This window comes from Rhineura floridana, chromosome 20 (genome assembly GCF_030035675.1).
Source record: "Rhineura floridana isolate rRhiFlo1 chromosome 20, rRhiFlo1.hap2, whole genome shotgun sequence".
NCBI classification, from domain to species: domain Eukaryota; kingdom Metazoa; phylum Chordata; class Lepidosauria; order Squamata; family Rhineuridae; genus Rhineura; species Rhineura floridana.
The window spans coordinates 3,372,712-3,386,794 of NC_084499.1; the positions used below are offsets into that span (position 1 = coordinate 3,372,712).

Genomic DNA, 14,083 nt, shown 5'->3' on the forward strand with positions numbered 1-14,083 from the left:
ACGGGTGTTGACTGTTTACACACATCAAGCAAAACTAGTTTGCCTCGCGCTGGGGTCACAGTCTGATAACGCCTTCCATTCGTGTGGCTCTCACTACTTAGCCAGCAGGGTGCAAACAATGCACAGTCTTCTCAGGTGACTCAGGAAGGTGCAAACACAGGGCAGAAATGAAAAACGCCAACCCTAGAGCCCTTTCTAGGCATTATCAGGGCTAAATGAATGTGCATGGGGGAGAGGGAGGGGGAGATTATATCGTGGCCCTTTCCTCCACCTATGTGGGTTCATCAGAACAACAGCACTCAACCTTTTCAGAACAAGGATCCAACTTTAGCCCAAACATGGGGGCACAATTTTTAATTTTACACTATATATATATATTTGTACTGTATGGTGGTTGCATTGCTGCTGTGACCCACCTTAGCTCAGCACTGGGTCCCGACCCACAAGCTGAAGACTGAATGCATTAGAACATACCGAGGGAGCCTTCACGCCTTCAACAGAAACAAGGACCACGTGAAGCAACCAGGGCCAACCTTCTTCTTCTCCAGATGTTGTGAGCTACAATTCCCATCGCCACAACCATTTGCAGTTGTAGTCCAAAACATCTGGAGGGCACCTGGTTCGGAAAGGCTGGCATAAAAGAAGTAAAAATAACTCACTCTATGGTTACATAACCACACATCGCAGATTTGAACTGGCCAGTCGTGACTGGTGGCTCCGTGTCAGCTGGGCAGTGGAAGCTGAACTTTCAAGAAGCTGTCCAAGGTGTACTTTGCATCGCTCCTCAAAAGTTTGGGCTAAAACCCGGAGAGAATTCCACTGCCCCGCGGACATGGAACCTCGAGCCACCACCAGAACTTGCTTTTGGCTAGTATTTTGCAACACCTGGTTGCAGTGCCCCGTTTTATCCATTGTGCCTGTAAGCCCATAACTAAGGTAACTAATATGATGCGGACGTTCAGGGACAGGGAAAATTAAACTTTGGAACACCACACATAAAACAGATCTCCCCCCCCCCCGGTGAAAAAAAGTAGTATGATTATCTTGAGGAGTAGGGAATGAACAGGCATCAGGAAACCAATGGCTGAAAACAGGACACGTGAAAACAGGACACGACTGCTTGCAGGGCTGTGTGGCAGTGTTGGTGAAACACTGCTGCTGTTACCATGGCAACAGCCACACAGAAACTAAGCCCCACGCTGGTGCCAGAAAGCTGTTCCTCAGTCCTCCAACTCCCCCCCGAGCTGCCCCAAAAAGTCTTGCACAGCCCCATCCTGTGTTCACTTACCCCAAAGTGAGCTCTTCTGACCTCAGTTAGGGATGTGCTAGAATTCTGCCCAATTCAGATTTGGCACCAAACCTCCCATTAATTTGCTTATTCTCCATCATTGCAGATCAGATTTTTACATAGGGAATTTTTGCAGCTACTTTCAAAAAAGCCTTGTTTAAAAAAAAATCTGCCTCTAAAATATTGCTAAGAATGATAATTTTGTTGATATTTCCTATCATTTATCAAGATTTCCTTTCAAAATATTGCTGTTTCCTTTAAAATGATCAATATTAATATCAATATTTTTTTTTGCAAGGGAAAAAGTGGAGGCTAGCAAACAAAAAATGAACTCAAATCGGTACCGGCCTGTTAGGTCCACTGAATGCTTTCACACCAGCACTGGCCAATGGATCCCATCCCTCACTGCAAACTTTTCTTCCTCCTACGCATGCCCAGAGTTGCTGCTGAAGAGACAGGCCCTCCCACCTCCTCATTCGCTCTTGCCTGGAGCTCTGTCCTCAGAAGCCACCTCCGTCTCCTTTCTCGGATCCCTCCCAAAAGCCCACCTCCTTCTTGAAGCCTTTTGAGCAAACCCCCACCCCCTCCCAGATGAAACTCACCACAAGTCCCTGCAACTGCACAGTTACCTTCAGCCATTGTTGCCTTTCCCTCATCCCTTGCCCCACAATTTATTTAACAAATTTATACTCCGCCCAGGATGGCAAACGCACCTATAATTTTTTTAAAAAATACAATTGAAAATAAACTAAAAAACTATATAAAACATCTAAAACCTATTGAAGAACAGATGTGACCAAATCATGCATCTGGATAGGCCCGCTGGAACAGAAACGTTTTCAGCAGGCATCTAAAAGAATCCAACAACAGAACAGAATGTCAACAGGTTCCAAAATGCAGGTGCTCAAGGCATGATTCCTTACAAACGCAGGATGGCCATTGAGCAGCACTTGTAGAAGTGCAAATTCTGCAGGTTGAAGTGACTGAGTCAGCACATAGGGGGTAAGGTGGTCCCTTAAGTAAAATGCTCCCAAAACCATTAAGTACTTTATATACCAATGGCAACATCTTGACTTCAGCCCTGAGGCAAACTCACAGCCAATGCATATCTTTGAAGACCAGCATACACTCACTTCTGTCAGCAATTGTGCTGCAGCATTCTGCACTAACTGTAGTTTCTGGGCCCAGACCATGGCTAAGGCCATGAATGAGAAGTGGAACCTCTATTTTCAGCAGCAGTGTATATACTTGGCTACCACGTGCGTATGGGGGGAGGGGAATGAACAACAGTGAAGGTGCCACTTTTCAACAGAGCTTGGAAAAGTTACTTTTTTGAACTACAACTCCCATCAGCCCCAACCAGCATGGCCACTGGACTGGGCTGATGGGAGTTGTAGTTCAAAAAAAGTAACTTTTCCAAGCTCTGCTTTTCGACTACAACTCCCATCAGCACCCCCCAGCCAGCATGGCTAGTGGTTGATAGAAGTTGTAGGCCAAAACATCTGGAGAGCACCAGGTTGGGGAAGGCTAATGCACATACAAATGAGAACAGACACACCCCTAACCAGAGCTTGGAAAAGTTACTTTTTTGAACTACAACTCCCATTAGCCCAATCCAGTGGCCATGCTAGCTGGGGCTGATGGGAGTTGTAGTTTAAAAAAAGTAACTTTTCCAAGCTCTGCCCTAACCAACCTAGAACTGGTTCAGGTTCAAGTGGTATGTTGTAATATTGCACTTGGAGATTCCTGGCTCCACAACCGGGCTAAATCCACCTTGCGTCTCAAGATTCCCCATAAGAAAAGCAAGGGCTCCCCCTGCAGGCCAGAAAAGTTAGCAGCACTAAATCATGCTGCCTGCTCCAGATGGAACAGAACAGTACCTAAACGGGTAGCGTTTTCTGCTTTCTGAGCTAATTATGCTAATTCCTTGATATTATGCAAATAACATGGCGGACGAAGGTGTCATCTTGTTCCAAAAGGGATTTGTTCAGCGGACTTTTTGGAAGCGTTATCCGTTCTGATTAACACCGACATACATAATTCTCAGCTAGGCTTCTGGTTGCACCTTTGCAAGTGACTTCAGCAAGTCAGGCCGTAACATACCAGTCTCATTAGCACAAAATCCAATTTTAGCCGACCTTGTTTCTACTGCCCTTCCCCCAAACCAACACACGCACATGCGCAGGCACACACACACACCGTAAAGTTGCAAGAATGCCTTTGAGGGCACTTTTTGGCAAGCACATTCAACTATCTTGTTGGCAACACGCTACTCTGAGGAACTGAAGGGGAATGAAGGAGCACATTTGGTGAAACAGCACCCCAAAACTTGATTAAAAGGTAAAGGTGTCCCCGCACTTTTAGTGCGAGTCGTTTCCGACTCTTAGGGTGATGTCTTGCGACATTTACTAGGCAGACCATATATATATGGGGTGGGATTGCCAGTTCCGTCCCCGGCCTTTCTTTACCCCCCCCAGCATATGCCAGGTACTCATTTTACCAACCATGGATGGATGGAAGGCTGAGTGGACCTCGACCCCTTTTACCGGAGATTCGACTTCCTCCTTCCGTTGGAATCAAACTCCGGCCATGAGCAGAGCTTTGGCTGCATTACCGCCACTTACCACTCTGCGCCACGGAGGATCTTAAAACTTGATTGCCCCCCCAAACTCCAAAAGCACGAAGACGCCACTGCTCCTGCATTGGGTGACAATGGATAATCCGCTCTCAACAGGTTTGAAATGACCTGCAGCTAGGATGGAAAGATCTGTTCATTGCAATTCTTTTGTTTTCTCATTTTTCCAAATTTAAATTCAGTACTTCACAACTCTGCAACAATTTACAATTTTTTTAAAAAAAAAATCCTCATACATTTTTGTGCATATTTGTCCTAAAAAGCACATTTTTGTGTGCAGCTTTGACTAACATACCCATTTTTGCAAGCAATTTCTCCTCATATATTGCATTTTCGTATGTTATTGTTACAAATATATTCATTTTTACGCACATTTTCATTTAATATATGCACTTTTGTAAACATTTGGCTGGAAAACTGCACTGCAAAATTTGGATAAGTGTGAATTTTAAAGAATGGCTGTTTGTCGGTTGTCATGTTTCGGAAAGCGTGAAATTCACGGATTAGGCTTGAAATGTGAACTGAATCTAGCTTCACCTCCATCCCTAACGGCGGATCAGGGCCAGTCCAAGCCACCCAGTTCAGACCCACTCTGTCCCATATCGCATTGCCAACCAGTCCAAATGTCACTGCCCCTCTCCCAAATGTCTCCTGCTGACCAATTGCCCGAATAGGATGACATAAGCCTGCTGCATGTGGAGAGGAATATTTATGTATTTATTTATTTTCATTTATTTATAAATATACTGCCCTCTAGCAAAACTTCAGTGCAGTCCTCAGCAACAGAAACACCTTGAAAAGCAACACGAAACAGTCGCAAACTGACTGGCTCCTCATTTAAACAGCTGCATAGGAACAAAAAAGTCTTCAAATGGCGCAAGCGAGGACTGCCGCCGAATATACGGCCAATGCTTTTGTTATTTCTCTACTTTCTACAGAGCAAAGAAAAATGTTATCCTTCAAAGGGGAAACTCTTGGCATGCTCAGAGGTATTTTGGCCTTGCTTTAAAAGGAAAAGAGGAATCTGCTTCCCAAAAGGAGGCGAGTACACTTTACACAAGCACAGAGGCACTCCGCCCTTAGGTCCTTTAAAGAAAAACAACCTTGGGGTAGTATTCAATGCTAGACCTGTTGGAAGTTAATAGGCATGACTAATTTTAATGGGTCTACTCGGAGTAGGACTTAGTTGCATACAACCCTTTGGATGTGAAAGTTGGAAAGTGAAAAAAGTGGGTAAGAGAAAAATCAACTCATGCGAAATGTGGTGTTGGAGGAGAGCTTTGTGCATACCATGGACTGCGAAAAAGACAAATAATTGGGTGTTAGAACGAATTAAACCAGAACTATCACTAGAAGCTGAAATGATGAAACTGAGGTTATCATACTTTGGACACATCATGAGAAGACACGATTCACTAGAAAAGACAATAATGCTGGGAAAAACAGAAGGGAGTAGAAAAAGAGGAAGGCCAAACAAGAGATGGATTGATTCCATAAAGGAAGCCACGGTGCTGAACTTTCAAGATCTGAACAGGGTGGTTCACGACAGATGCTACTGGAGGTTGCTGATTCATAGGGTCGCCAAAAGTCATAACTGACTTGAAGGCACATAACAACAACAAAACAATGGCAATCCCATCAAATGGCAACTGGTGTACTGAAAACAGTCTTGCAAGAATTTACCCATGTAGCAATACTGAATTGTTGGGGGGTGGAGAGAGAGATGGTGGCACTCCTCAGTTGGGGCTGGGAGCTGTTCTGGCTTACCTGGGGCTCAGTAGGGCATACCAGCATGTCACTGTTGAGTAGTCATATGATCATAGAATAGTAGTTGGAAGGGGCCTATAAGGCCATCAAGTCCAACCCCCTGCTCAATGCAGGAAAACAAATTAAAGCATCCCAACAGATGGCTGTCCAGCTGCCTCCTGAATGCCTCCAGTGTCGGAGAGCGCACTACCTCTCTAGGTAATTGGTCCCATTGTCGTATGGCTCTAACAGTCTTTTCTTACGTTCATATAAAATGTTAATGGCATTAAAAGGGGATCAGGCAAATGAGGGGTTAGGCTACCAACAGCTGCTAGCCCTGATGGCTATGCTCTGCCTCCATAGTCAGAGGCCTTTTGCCTCTCAATGTCAGCTGTTGGGAATCACAAGGAGGGAAAGCATTGCTGTTGCGCTCAGGCCCTGCCCGTGGGCTCCGCGTTGGGGCTTCTGATTGACCCCTGTGAGGACAGGATGCTGGACTGGGCAGGCCCCTCTTGTTATGGGAATTTGTATATGCAGAGATCCTCAGCGGTCTGAGCTGAGTGTGTGCCAGGGCGTGTATTTACCTTGGAAGCAGGCGTTTACCCTGCATTGAGATCACTGACACTTAGGACTTAGTAAAATAAGAAAAAACACTTTATTTATAGAAATACATAGTAGATAGGAAAGGCATACCTAGTTCTAACTAAGCTGGAGCAGCAATGCCCAGACGTGGGTGCTGCCATCATGGCTCAGGAGACAGAGCAAAGACAGAGATGTCTCCTTTCTCCTGGACGGTTAAAGAAGAAGATGAAGGAAGGAGGGGTAGGTCAGCTTCCCTGAGCAGCATTTCAGTTTGCAAGGGAAGGAGGTTAGGCAGAGAAGAGCACAGGTAAAGGTAGGCCAGCCTAGCCAGCTGGAGGATCCTCACTCCATCTTCCTTCTGGAATGCAAACACAAGACTCCAAACAGGAGTTGCTCTTGCCCCACTTCCAACACCCCTTTGGCCTGATCCCCATTTGTCGTTGCACGGTTCTTCTTACGATCACAACACAGCATTGGGGGAGGCGTTCTGTCCCATGCGAGAGAAAGGGATGGGGGTGCCTCTTATACAACAACATGAAAAGAGGCATTCCTGCCTGTTTCGGACCCTCTGCTAACACAGAAATGCTGCTGACGGCAGGCCCAAAGTACTTTAAGAACCATTTTCCTAACAATAACTGGACTCAACTAACTAAACTATTTAAAAAACCTAAATAAATCAGGGCAGGGAACCTGTGGGGCCCCTCGAGACTCTGCCGGACTCCCAGTTCCCATCATCCCAGTTCCCATCATCCCTGACCACTGGCCACGCTGGCTGCTGGGAGGGCCCAACAGGTTCCAAATCCCTGGAACAAACAAGTAAATTTAGCTTATAACCTTTTCGGTGTTTTCATAACGCAAGAGGAAGCAAGGGTGTAACCACCGATTTATACTTTGCAAAGGCCAGAAATGCAATGCAGCATCCAACACATTGCAGCTGAAGGCGGCCGGACTCCGAGGCTCAGCAAGATCAGAGATGGCCAGCCAAAGGAGGACTGGAGGACTGCTGTCAAGCAGAAGGACAAAGAAGAGGCAGGCAGGCAGGCAGGCACACCTGCAATGAGGCTGGGAGCCACACAGGTCAGAGTCCGCCTGGCATAAACCCCCGGGCCTGAACACTAGTGGCAATTTTTCTGCTGCTCTATTCTTCTACAGAAAATTTCTTAAAATGCATCGCCCGTGGGCTGCAGCGGTCAGAATGCCAGACTACAGCCTGAGAGAATCAGGGATCGAACCCCCCACTCGGCCATGAAGCTCATTGGGTGACGTTGGACCAGTCACAGTCTCTAAGCCTAACCTACCTCACAGGATTGTTGTGTGGATAAAATGGGGAAAGGGAGCGCCACACACACCACCTTGAGGTCCTTGGAGAGGTATAAATCAACTGATAAATCTAACGAGTGACATAATGAACAGCTGCAATACTGGTCAAATTGAGAAGTTTCAAAAATTATCTTTCATTATTCTGCCCCCACCCCCAAATAAGGTGCCTGGTCTGGCTACTGGACCCCTGCAGGGTTGTAGTAAGACTGGACTCTCTTCTTGGTCCAGATTAAGGCAGTGGACATCATAATGCTCCGCCCCCACCTCAGGTCATTGCCAGCAGTGAGGTCAAGGGCACTGCACAGCATGACAACATCACAATAAGCATTGTGTTCAGTTAGACATTATGAGGAACGGAAGGGGGCGTGACCCACGGCTGCTGCAGCTGCCCCCCCCAGCACTCACATCCTTTGCAGTGCCTAGCTGAGACTTCCTCAACCTTCCTCTGCTGGCAGGGGCTGATGGGAGTTGTAGTCCAAAACATCTAGAAGCCACCAGGTTGACAAAGGCTGAAAAGATCCTCAAATGGAAAGATGTATCACTGAACACTAAAGTCAGGATCATTCAGACAATGGTATTCCCGATCTCTATGTATGGATGTGAAAGTTGGACAGTGAAAAAAGCGGGTAAGAGAAAAATCAACTCATTGGAATGTGGTGTTGGAGGAGAGCTTTGTGCATACCATGGACTGCGAAAAAGGCAAATAATTGGGTGTTAGAACAAATTAAACCAGAACTGTCACTAGATGCTAAAATGATGAAACTGAGGTTATCATACCTTGGACGCATCATGAGAAGACATGATTCACTAGAAAAGACAATAATGCTGGGAAAAACAGAAGGGAGTAGAAAAAGAGGAAGGCCAAACAAGAGATGGATTGATTCCATAAAGGAAGCCACAGACCTGAACTTACAAGATCTGAACAGGGCGGTTCATGACAGATGCTCTTGGAGGTCGCTGGTTCATAGGGTCGCCATAAGTCGAGATAGACGTGAAGGCACATAACAAGAACAACTGACATGCAGCCACCAGCCACCACTAGCCTTTCTTGCGAGATAAGCAGGCTTTGCCTGTCCTCTGTTGAACTTTCTAAATCACCCTTCCCAACAGCGTCTCCTCCAGATGTGGCTGGACACCATCAGCCCCAGCAACCAGCTTGACCAGTAGTCAAGGATGATGGGAGTTTTAGTGTAAAAACATCTGTCGGGAACCCAGTTGGGAAAGGCTGTTTGAAATGTTTAACCACCCTTTCGAAGCAGAACGAGAAGCATTTGAGGAAGACTTGCAGCCTTGCAAAGTTCCTTTGGTCACCAGGAAGAACTGAAAACTCATAAAAAATAACAAAACTGTGTTTTAACACCATACAAAGCCAGGCACAAAAAGTGTGCCAAAAACCCTAGGGTGCAGCTCAACCATATGTTTTACTCAATCTGATATAATCATGAAAAATATTAGATTATCAAGAAATGTAGCTTTATTACTTGAACTATGAATCCCATAGAGATGAAATACAGTAAACATTTTATTTTTATTTTTGAATATGAAGTTGAAAAAGTATAAATATCTGTGAACTTTTGGATTTTACTTAACAACTAAATTTGCATCCATTTCATTGTACAAAGCATCATGTAATTTTGTTTCTCCTTCTCCTTTTCTTATGTAAATATCTGTTCTATAAACACACAATATTAAAAAAAAAGAAAGAAATTGCATTTGCACACGCAATGGCTGATATAAAGCCCTCAAATATTCACATTTAGGCCTGGTTTGCTTAACAAACCACAGGTTAACTACGAGACATCCCACAGACAATCAAACACACAAACCATGGCTTCTTTCCACAAAGTTTGGTTTGTTTTCCAGATACTCATGCCTTTGTAGCTGTGTGGGGTGGCCAAAAAACATGATAAAGGAAGGCTGCTGGGTTTGCACATAGTGCCAAGTCACAGTTAATACAAACCAAGGTTTGTAAGTCAACAAAAAGCTCTTGCTTCAGATCGTGGTTTGTTGGCAATAAACAACAAGCCACTGCACAGGGTTTGGATGATCAAACAAACCATAGTTTAATAAACCATAAACCATGGCTTAGCATTAAGTGTGGCCCAAGACAGTTTTAACTAAGCACTCTAAGAGCAGGGCAGAGGGAACAAGCTTGTTTTACTTGTGCCAGCTTCTCCGATGTTTTAAAACTCTGGAAAATGAGGGTTCTAAGGCACATGGGCAGTCTCCATGAATCCAGGAAGCTCTCTGGTTCTGCTCTCCATGTCCCCCCCCCTGCATATATGGAAATGGTCTGCCTTCAAGTCGATCCCGATTTATGGCGACCCTATGAATAGGGTTTTAATGGTAAGCAGTATTCAGAGGGGGTTTCCCATTGCCTCCCTCTGAGGCTAGTCCTCCCCAGCTGGCCAGGGCCTGCTCAGCTTGCCACAGCTGCACAAGCCAGCCCCTTCCTTGTCCACAACTGCCAGCTGAGGGCAACTGGGCTCCTTGGGACTATGCAGCTTGCCCACGGCTGCACAGGTGGCAGGACACGTAACCCCTGAGCCACTCACTGTGGGGGTGATTTTTAGCTGGCCCTTGACACCCAGGAGACATGAGCAGGGATTTGAACTCACAGACTCTGGACTCCCAGCCAGGCTGTTAATACTAAATATGCACATCTGAAGTAGTCTGAAGATTTTCAGTGACAGGGTGCGGGAGAGGCAAAATGTTATGCCAAATAAGAAAAGCTCTGCAAATGCAATCCATTTACATAATTTATACAGGCTGCAGAATTCACCTTCCTTTTTACAGAATGTGGGTTGCCTGACTGCAGGATTGTCAGAGCTTGAACATAAAACGTTTGGCAAACTCGTGAAGGAAAGATTGAAGGATGTTTGCCAAGAAGGATAGATAGAACCTCCAGCCTCAGAGATAGTATACCACTGAATATGAATTGCTGAGGAACCAACCTACAGGACGGAGACTGTGTTGTCTTCACACTCTGTGGGGTTCCCAGGCAGGCCACCATGTGAAACAGGGTCCTAGATTAGATGGGCCCTCAGTCTCATCCATCAGGCCTCAACAGCCTCCTGCACCCTGGTGCCCTCCAGAGGTTTTGGACCACAATTCCCATCAGCTTCAGCCAGCCCTGCCACACGATGCTGGGGGCTGATGGAAGCACAGCCATGCTAGCTGAGGCTGATGGGAGTTGTAGTCCAAAACATTTGAAAGCTACCAGGGTAGGGAAGGCTGTTCTTAACATTTGCAGCAAGATGAAGTGTGAGGTGCAAGGAAACGCACACCCAGGGCCTCTGTTGGTCTTCAAGGCACTGACTCAAGGACCACAAACTCCTCACAGAGAGACCTGCTGGAGCCCAGTGAGTTGTGGCTAAGTTGCATGGCAACTGACAACAGGCGCTCTGGAATTCAAAGGAACCTTTACAAAGGCAGCCTCTTCCGCATGCAGAAGATGGGCCCTGCCTTGAGATATGCAACTCCATCCCCACAGACATCCACAGCTGCCTTCTCCAGGGTCAGACCCTGGCTCCAATCCCAGCTGGCTCACCAAAGCCTTGGGCAGAGAGAAAACCTCTTACCCATCACCTGCTTCCTAAGAGCCATAAACAAGGGATGCCGGGGCCTTCGATGCAAAGCATGGACCATGCCATTTTTGGGACGGAGCACAGCATTTGCAGGGTTGGGCCTGAGGCAGAGGCCAAGATGGTGACTCTCCCCTACTCCCCCCTCCCAAAAAAAGCATCCATGTACACTGATCGGAGCAACAGCTCAACACAACTGGCAACACCTTCCACTGTACGATGCTATATGAGCATCAGGCTGGTTTAGAGGGCACAGGGCAGACCCTGCAGCGCACACGGTTACGCCCTTTGCTGCCCACCCCTCAAAACAGGCGGGTGCTTCACTCTCCCCAAGTGGAAGGGCCGCCCCCCCACTGAGCACTTGAGCACATGCTCTGCATGCAGGTGTTTGATTTCCACAGAGTGCCAGGAAGGAGCACCCTTGCCACACAGTGCGCAGGTAGAAATGAGCCGGCAGCAGAGCTCGCCCTTGGCATGCAGAAGGTCCCAGCAGCCCCCGGCCGGGGTGGGGTGTTGACGGGAGGTGTAGACGGGGTGGGGTGTTGACGGGAGGGCCCCAGGTCGGAGGAGGCTGCTGTAGCCACCAGGAAGGGAGGCCTTCCCGATGTTGCTGGATGAACGCCCATCAGCCGGCCAACGGGCAAGGCCAAAAGCCCACAAGTTAGCCACTCGTGGCATAAGCCATGCTGAACTCGATGGCCCAGCCCCACCTAAGGCAGCTCCCCATGCCTCCTGGGCTGGGCCTTCTCTGCGAGATCCGGCTCTTGGTTGCCCCCAGTCTGATGCTGGCGGAGGGGGGTGAACCTGCTTGGACGCCAACTCCCACCAGCCTGGCCAACGGCCAAGGTTGCCGGGAGATGGAGGCCGGCGCGCGCTGGAGGGGCCCGCCCCGTGGCACGGCGACTCTGACGCCGGGAAGCAGCTCTTCTAGGGGGGGCTCGTTCTTGCGAGGGAAGGGGGGCTCTTTGGGCCGAGGGCGTGTGTGTGAGGAGGGGGATCGTTCTCCGAAGCCCCCCCCCCCAGCTCCCGTCGGGGCTCACCTCTTTCCAGCGCAGCTGCCGCAGGCTGAGCTTGAGCGCCTCCAGCGAGGTGCGCGCCTTGGAGCTGTCCACTGTGACGGGGCGCGGGGCGCGGCGGGGGCGCGGGCGAGGCCCCGGCGCGGCGGTGGAGCCCTTTTTCCGCCTCGACGCCCGCGCCGCCGCCGGAGCCGCTTTGGCCGAGCAGCCCCGCCGCGCCCGGGCCGAGGGCGCAGCGGCAGCCGGGCAAGGGCCTCCGCTTGGCGCCGCCGCCGCCGCGTCCTCCGCCGGCTCCGGCTGATGCCCGGCCCGGCGCGCCGCTTCCTCCTCCGGCTGATGCCCGGCCCGGCGCGCCGCTTCCTCCTCCGCCGCCGCCTCCTGCTCTCCCCCGGCTGCCTCCAAGAGGCGGGCGGCGACGTCTGCTCCAGGCGGCGTCTCCATCCTCCGGCCGGTCGCGGGCCAGGGCGGCGGCGGCGGCTCTCGCGGCGGCTCCCTCCTTCCTTCCCCTCAGCTGCCGGCCCCGGGGAAACTGAGCATGCTCCCCGGTGGAGCCGCTCCGCGCCCGATGAGCCGTTGTTGCCCGGACAAAGCGGCCGCAGCAACCGCGCGCCCAGCCCCAGAAGCGCGCCTCTCCTGGCGCCCTCCAAGGGCCTGCCTCGCACCGGCTACGACCACGGATGCCCCGGTTGCCCCAGGCAGCGTGGCTTCTCTTCCCTTTGCTTCTGCCTCAGTTTCCCTCAAGGCGCCTTCGTACCTTGCCGGCCCGCCTTTCTTTCTGTGCCTCCGTTGCCCTTTTTGGCGATACTTCGTCTTGGTCTGCCTCTCAAAGGCGCCTTTTTTATTTTGATATATTGATTAACTGTATCGGCCGCTTTTCCTCACAAAGGTGAACCCAAAGCGGCTTAATCAATAAAAACATGAAAACCAATACGAAAAACTCAAACTATAAACAAGTTTTTTTAAAAGCACAATGCGTAAATATAACAGGCGGTGGAAAAGCCCACCTCCTGGAAGAGGCTACAACATCAATAGCTCTCCCCAAAGGCCCAGTTTCCCATCAGGGGGCTTGCCTTTTTTCTTTTTTTTTAACAAATTAAAATAATTTCATTGAAAAATTAAAATAAAAGTGTGCAATGGGGAATCCTATGGGCAGGCAAATGGATGTGACTCCAGTATCTAGTGTTGGTGAAATCATAAAAGGAAGCCACTGGGCCTAAGCAGCAGAAACTTCTGCAACTTTGGGCAGTCTAGGGTTGCCAGGCTCAGGGCCTGAGACTGATCCTGTAGCTTTAGGAGAAGAAAAAGTCACCCAAGTGCAGGTGTTCTTGCACCCCTGTAATGGGAAAAACCATAAGGTGGAATTCCCCCTTCCCAACTTTTAAAGATACAGAAGACCTCTTGGAGACTGGGCCCGGCTTCCAAGAGGTGTTCTGTATCTTTAAAAGCTGTGCAGGGGGAAAGGAGAATTCCACCTTGTGGTTTTTCCCATGACAGTGTTGCAAGAACACCTGCACTTGGCTGACTTTCTCTTCTCCTAAAGATACAGGATCAGTCTCAGGCCCTGAGCCTGGCAACCTTATGCGGCACAGAAGGCCCATGGAGTTCAATTGGAAGGACAACAACAAATGTGATTAGATATCTAAACAATCATTCATATAACCTTTTGACATTGAAAAGTCCAAATATAGATAAACTTCTGGTAAAAGCGCAAACAGGAGCACTAGATTCTGGCATCATAAAAAAAGAAATAAGGATGCCACCAAATTCAACGTGTTCTGCTGAAAATAGAGGTCTGATGACCAAATGCAATTAAATAGTTCCATCAATAACCTGGGAGAAATTTGTCTATTCACCATGCCTGATCAATATCCATATCAATATGTGTCTGCTTAGTAGAAAAATGTGTAACAAT

At 48.6% G+C, this 14,083-nt stretch overlaps 1 protein-coding gene across 2 annotated transcripts in view; it reads right to left on the bottom strand.

Moving 5' to 3' along the window:
- The window catches only part of TTLL11 (tubulin tyrosine ligase like 11), a 93,570-nt gene extending 80,878 nt beyond the window's left edge, over positions 1 to 12,692 (bottom strand). For both annotated transcript variants that reach the window (XM_061603639.1, XM_061603638.1), the window contains exon 1: positions 12,196 to 12,692. In XM_061603639.1, the coding sequence (XP_061459623.1) occupies positions 12,196 to 12,612 (417 nt within the window). In that variant the 5' untranslated portion in view covers positions 12,613 to 12,692. The remainder of the gene's footprint in view (positions 1 to 12,195) is intronic.
- Positions 12,693 to 14,083: the final 1,391 nt, after the last annotated feature.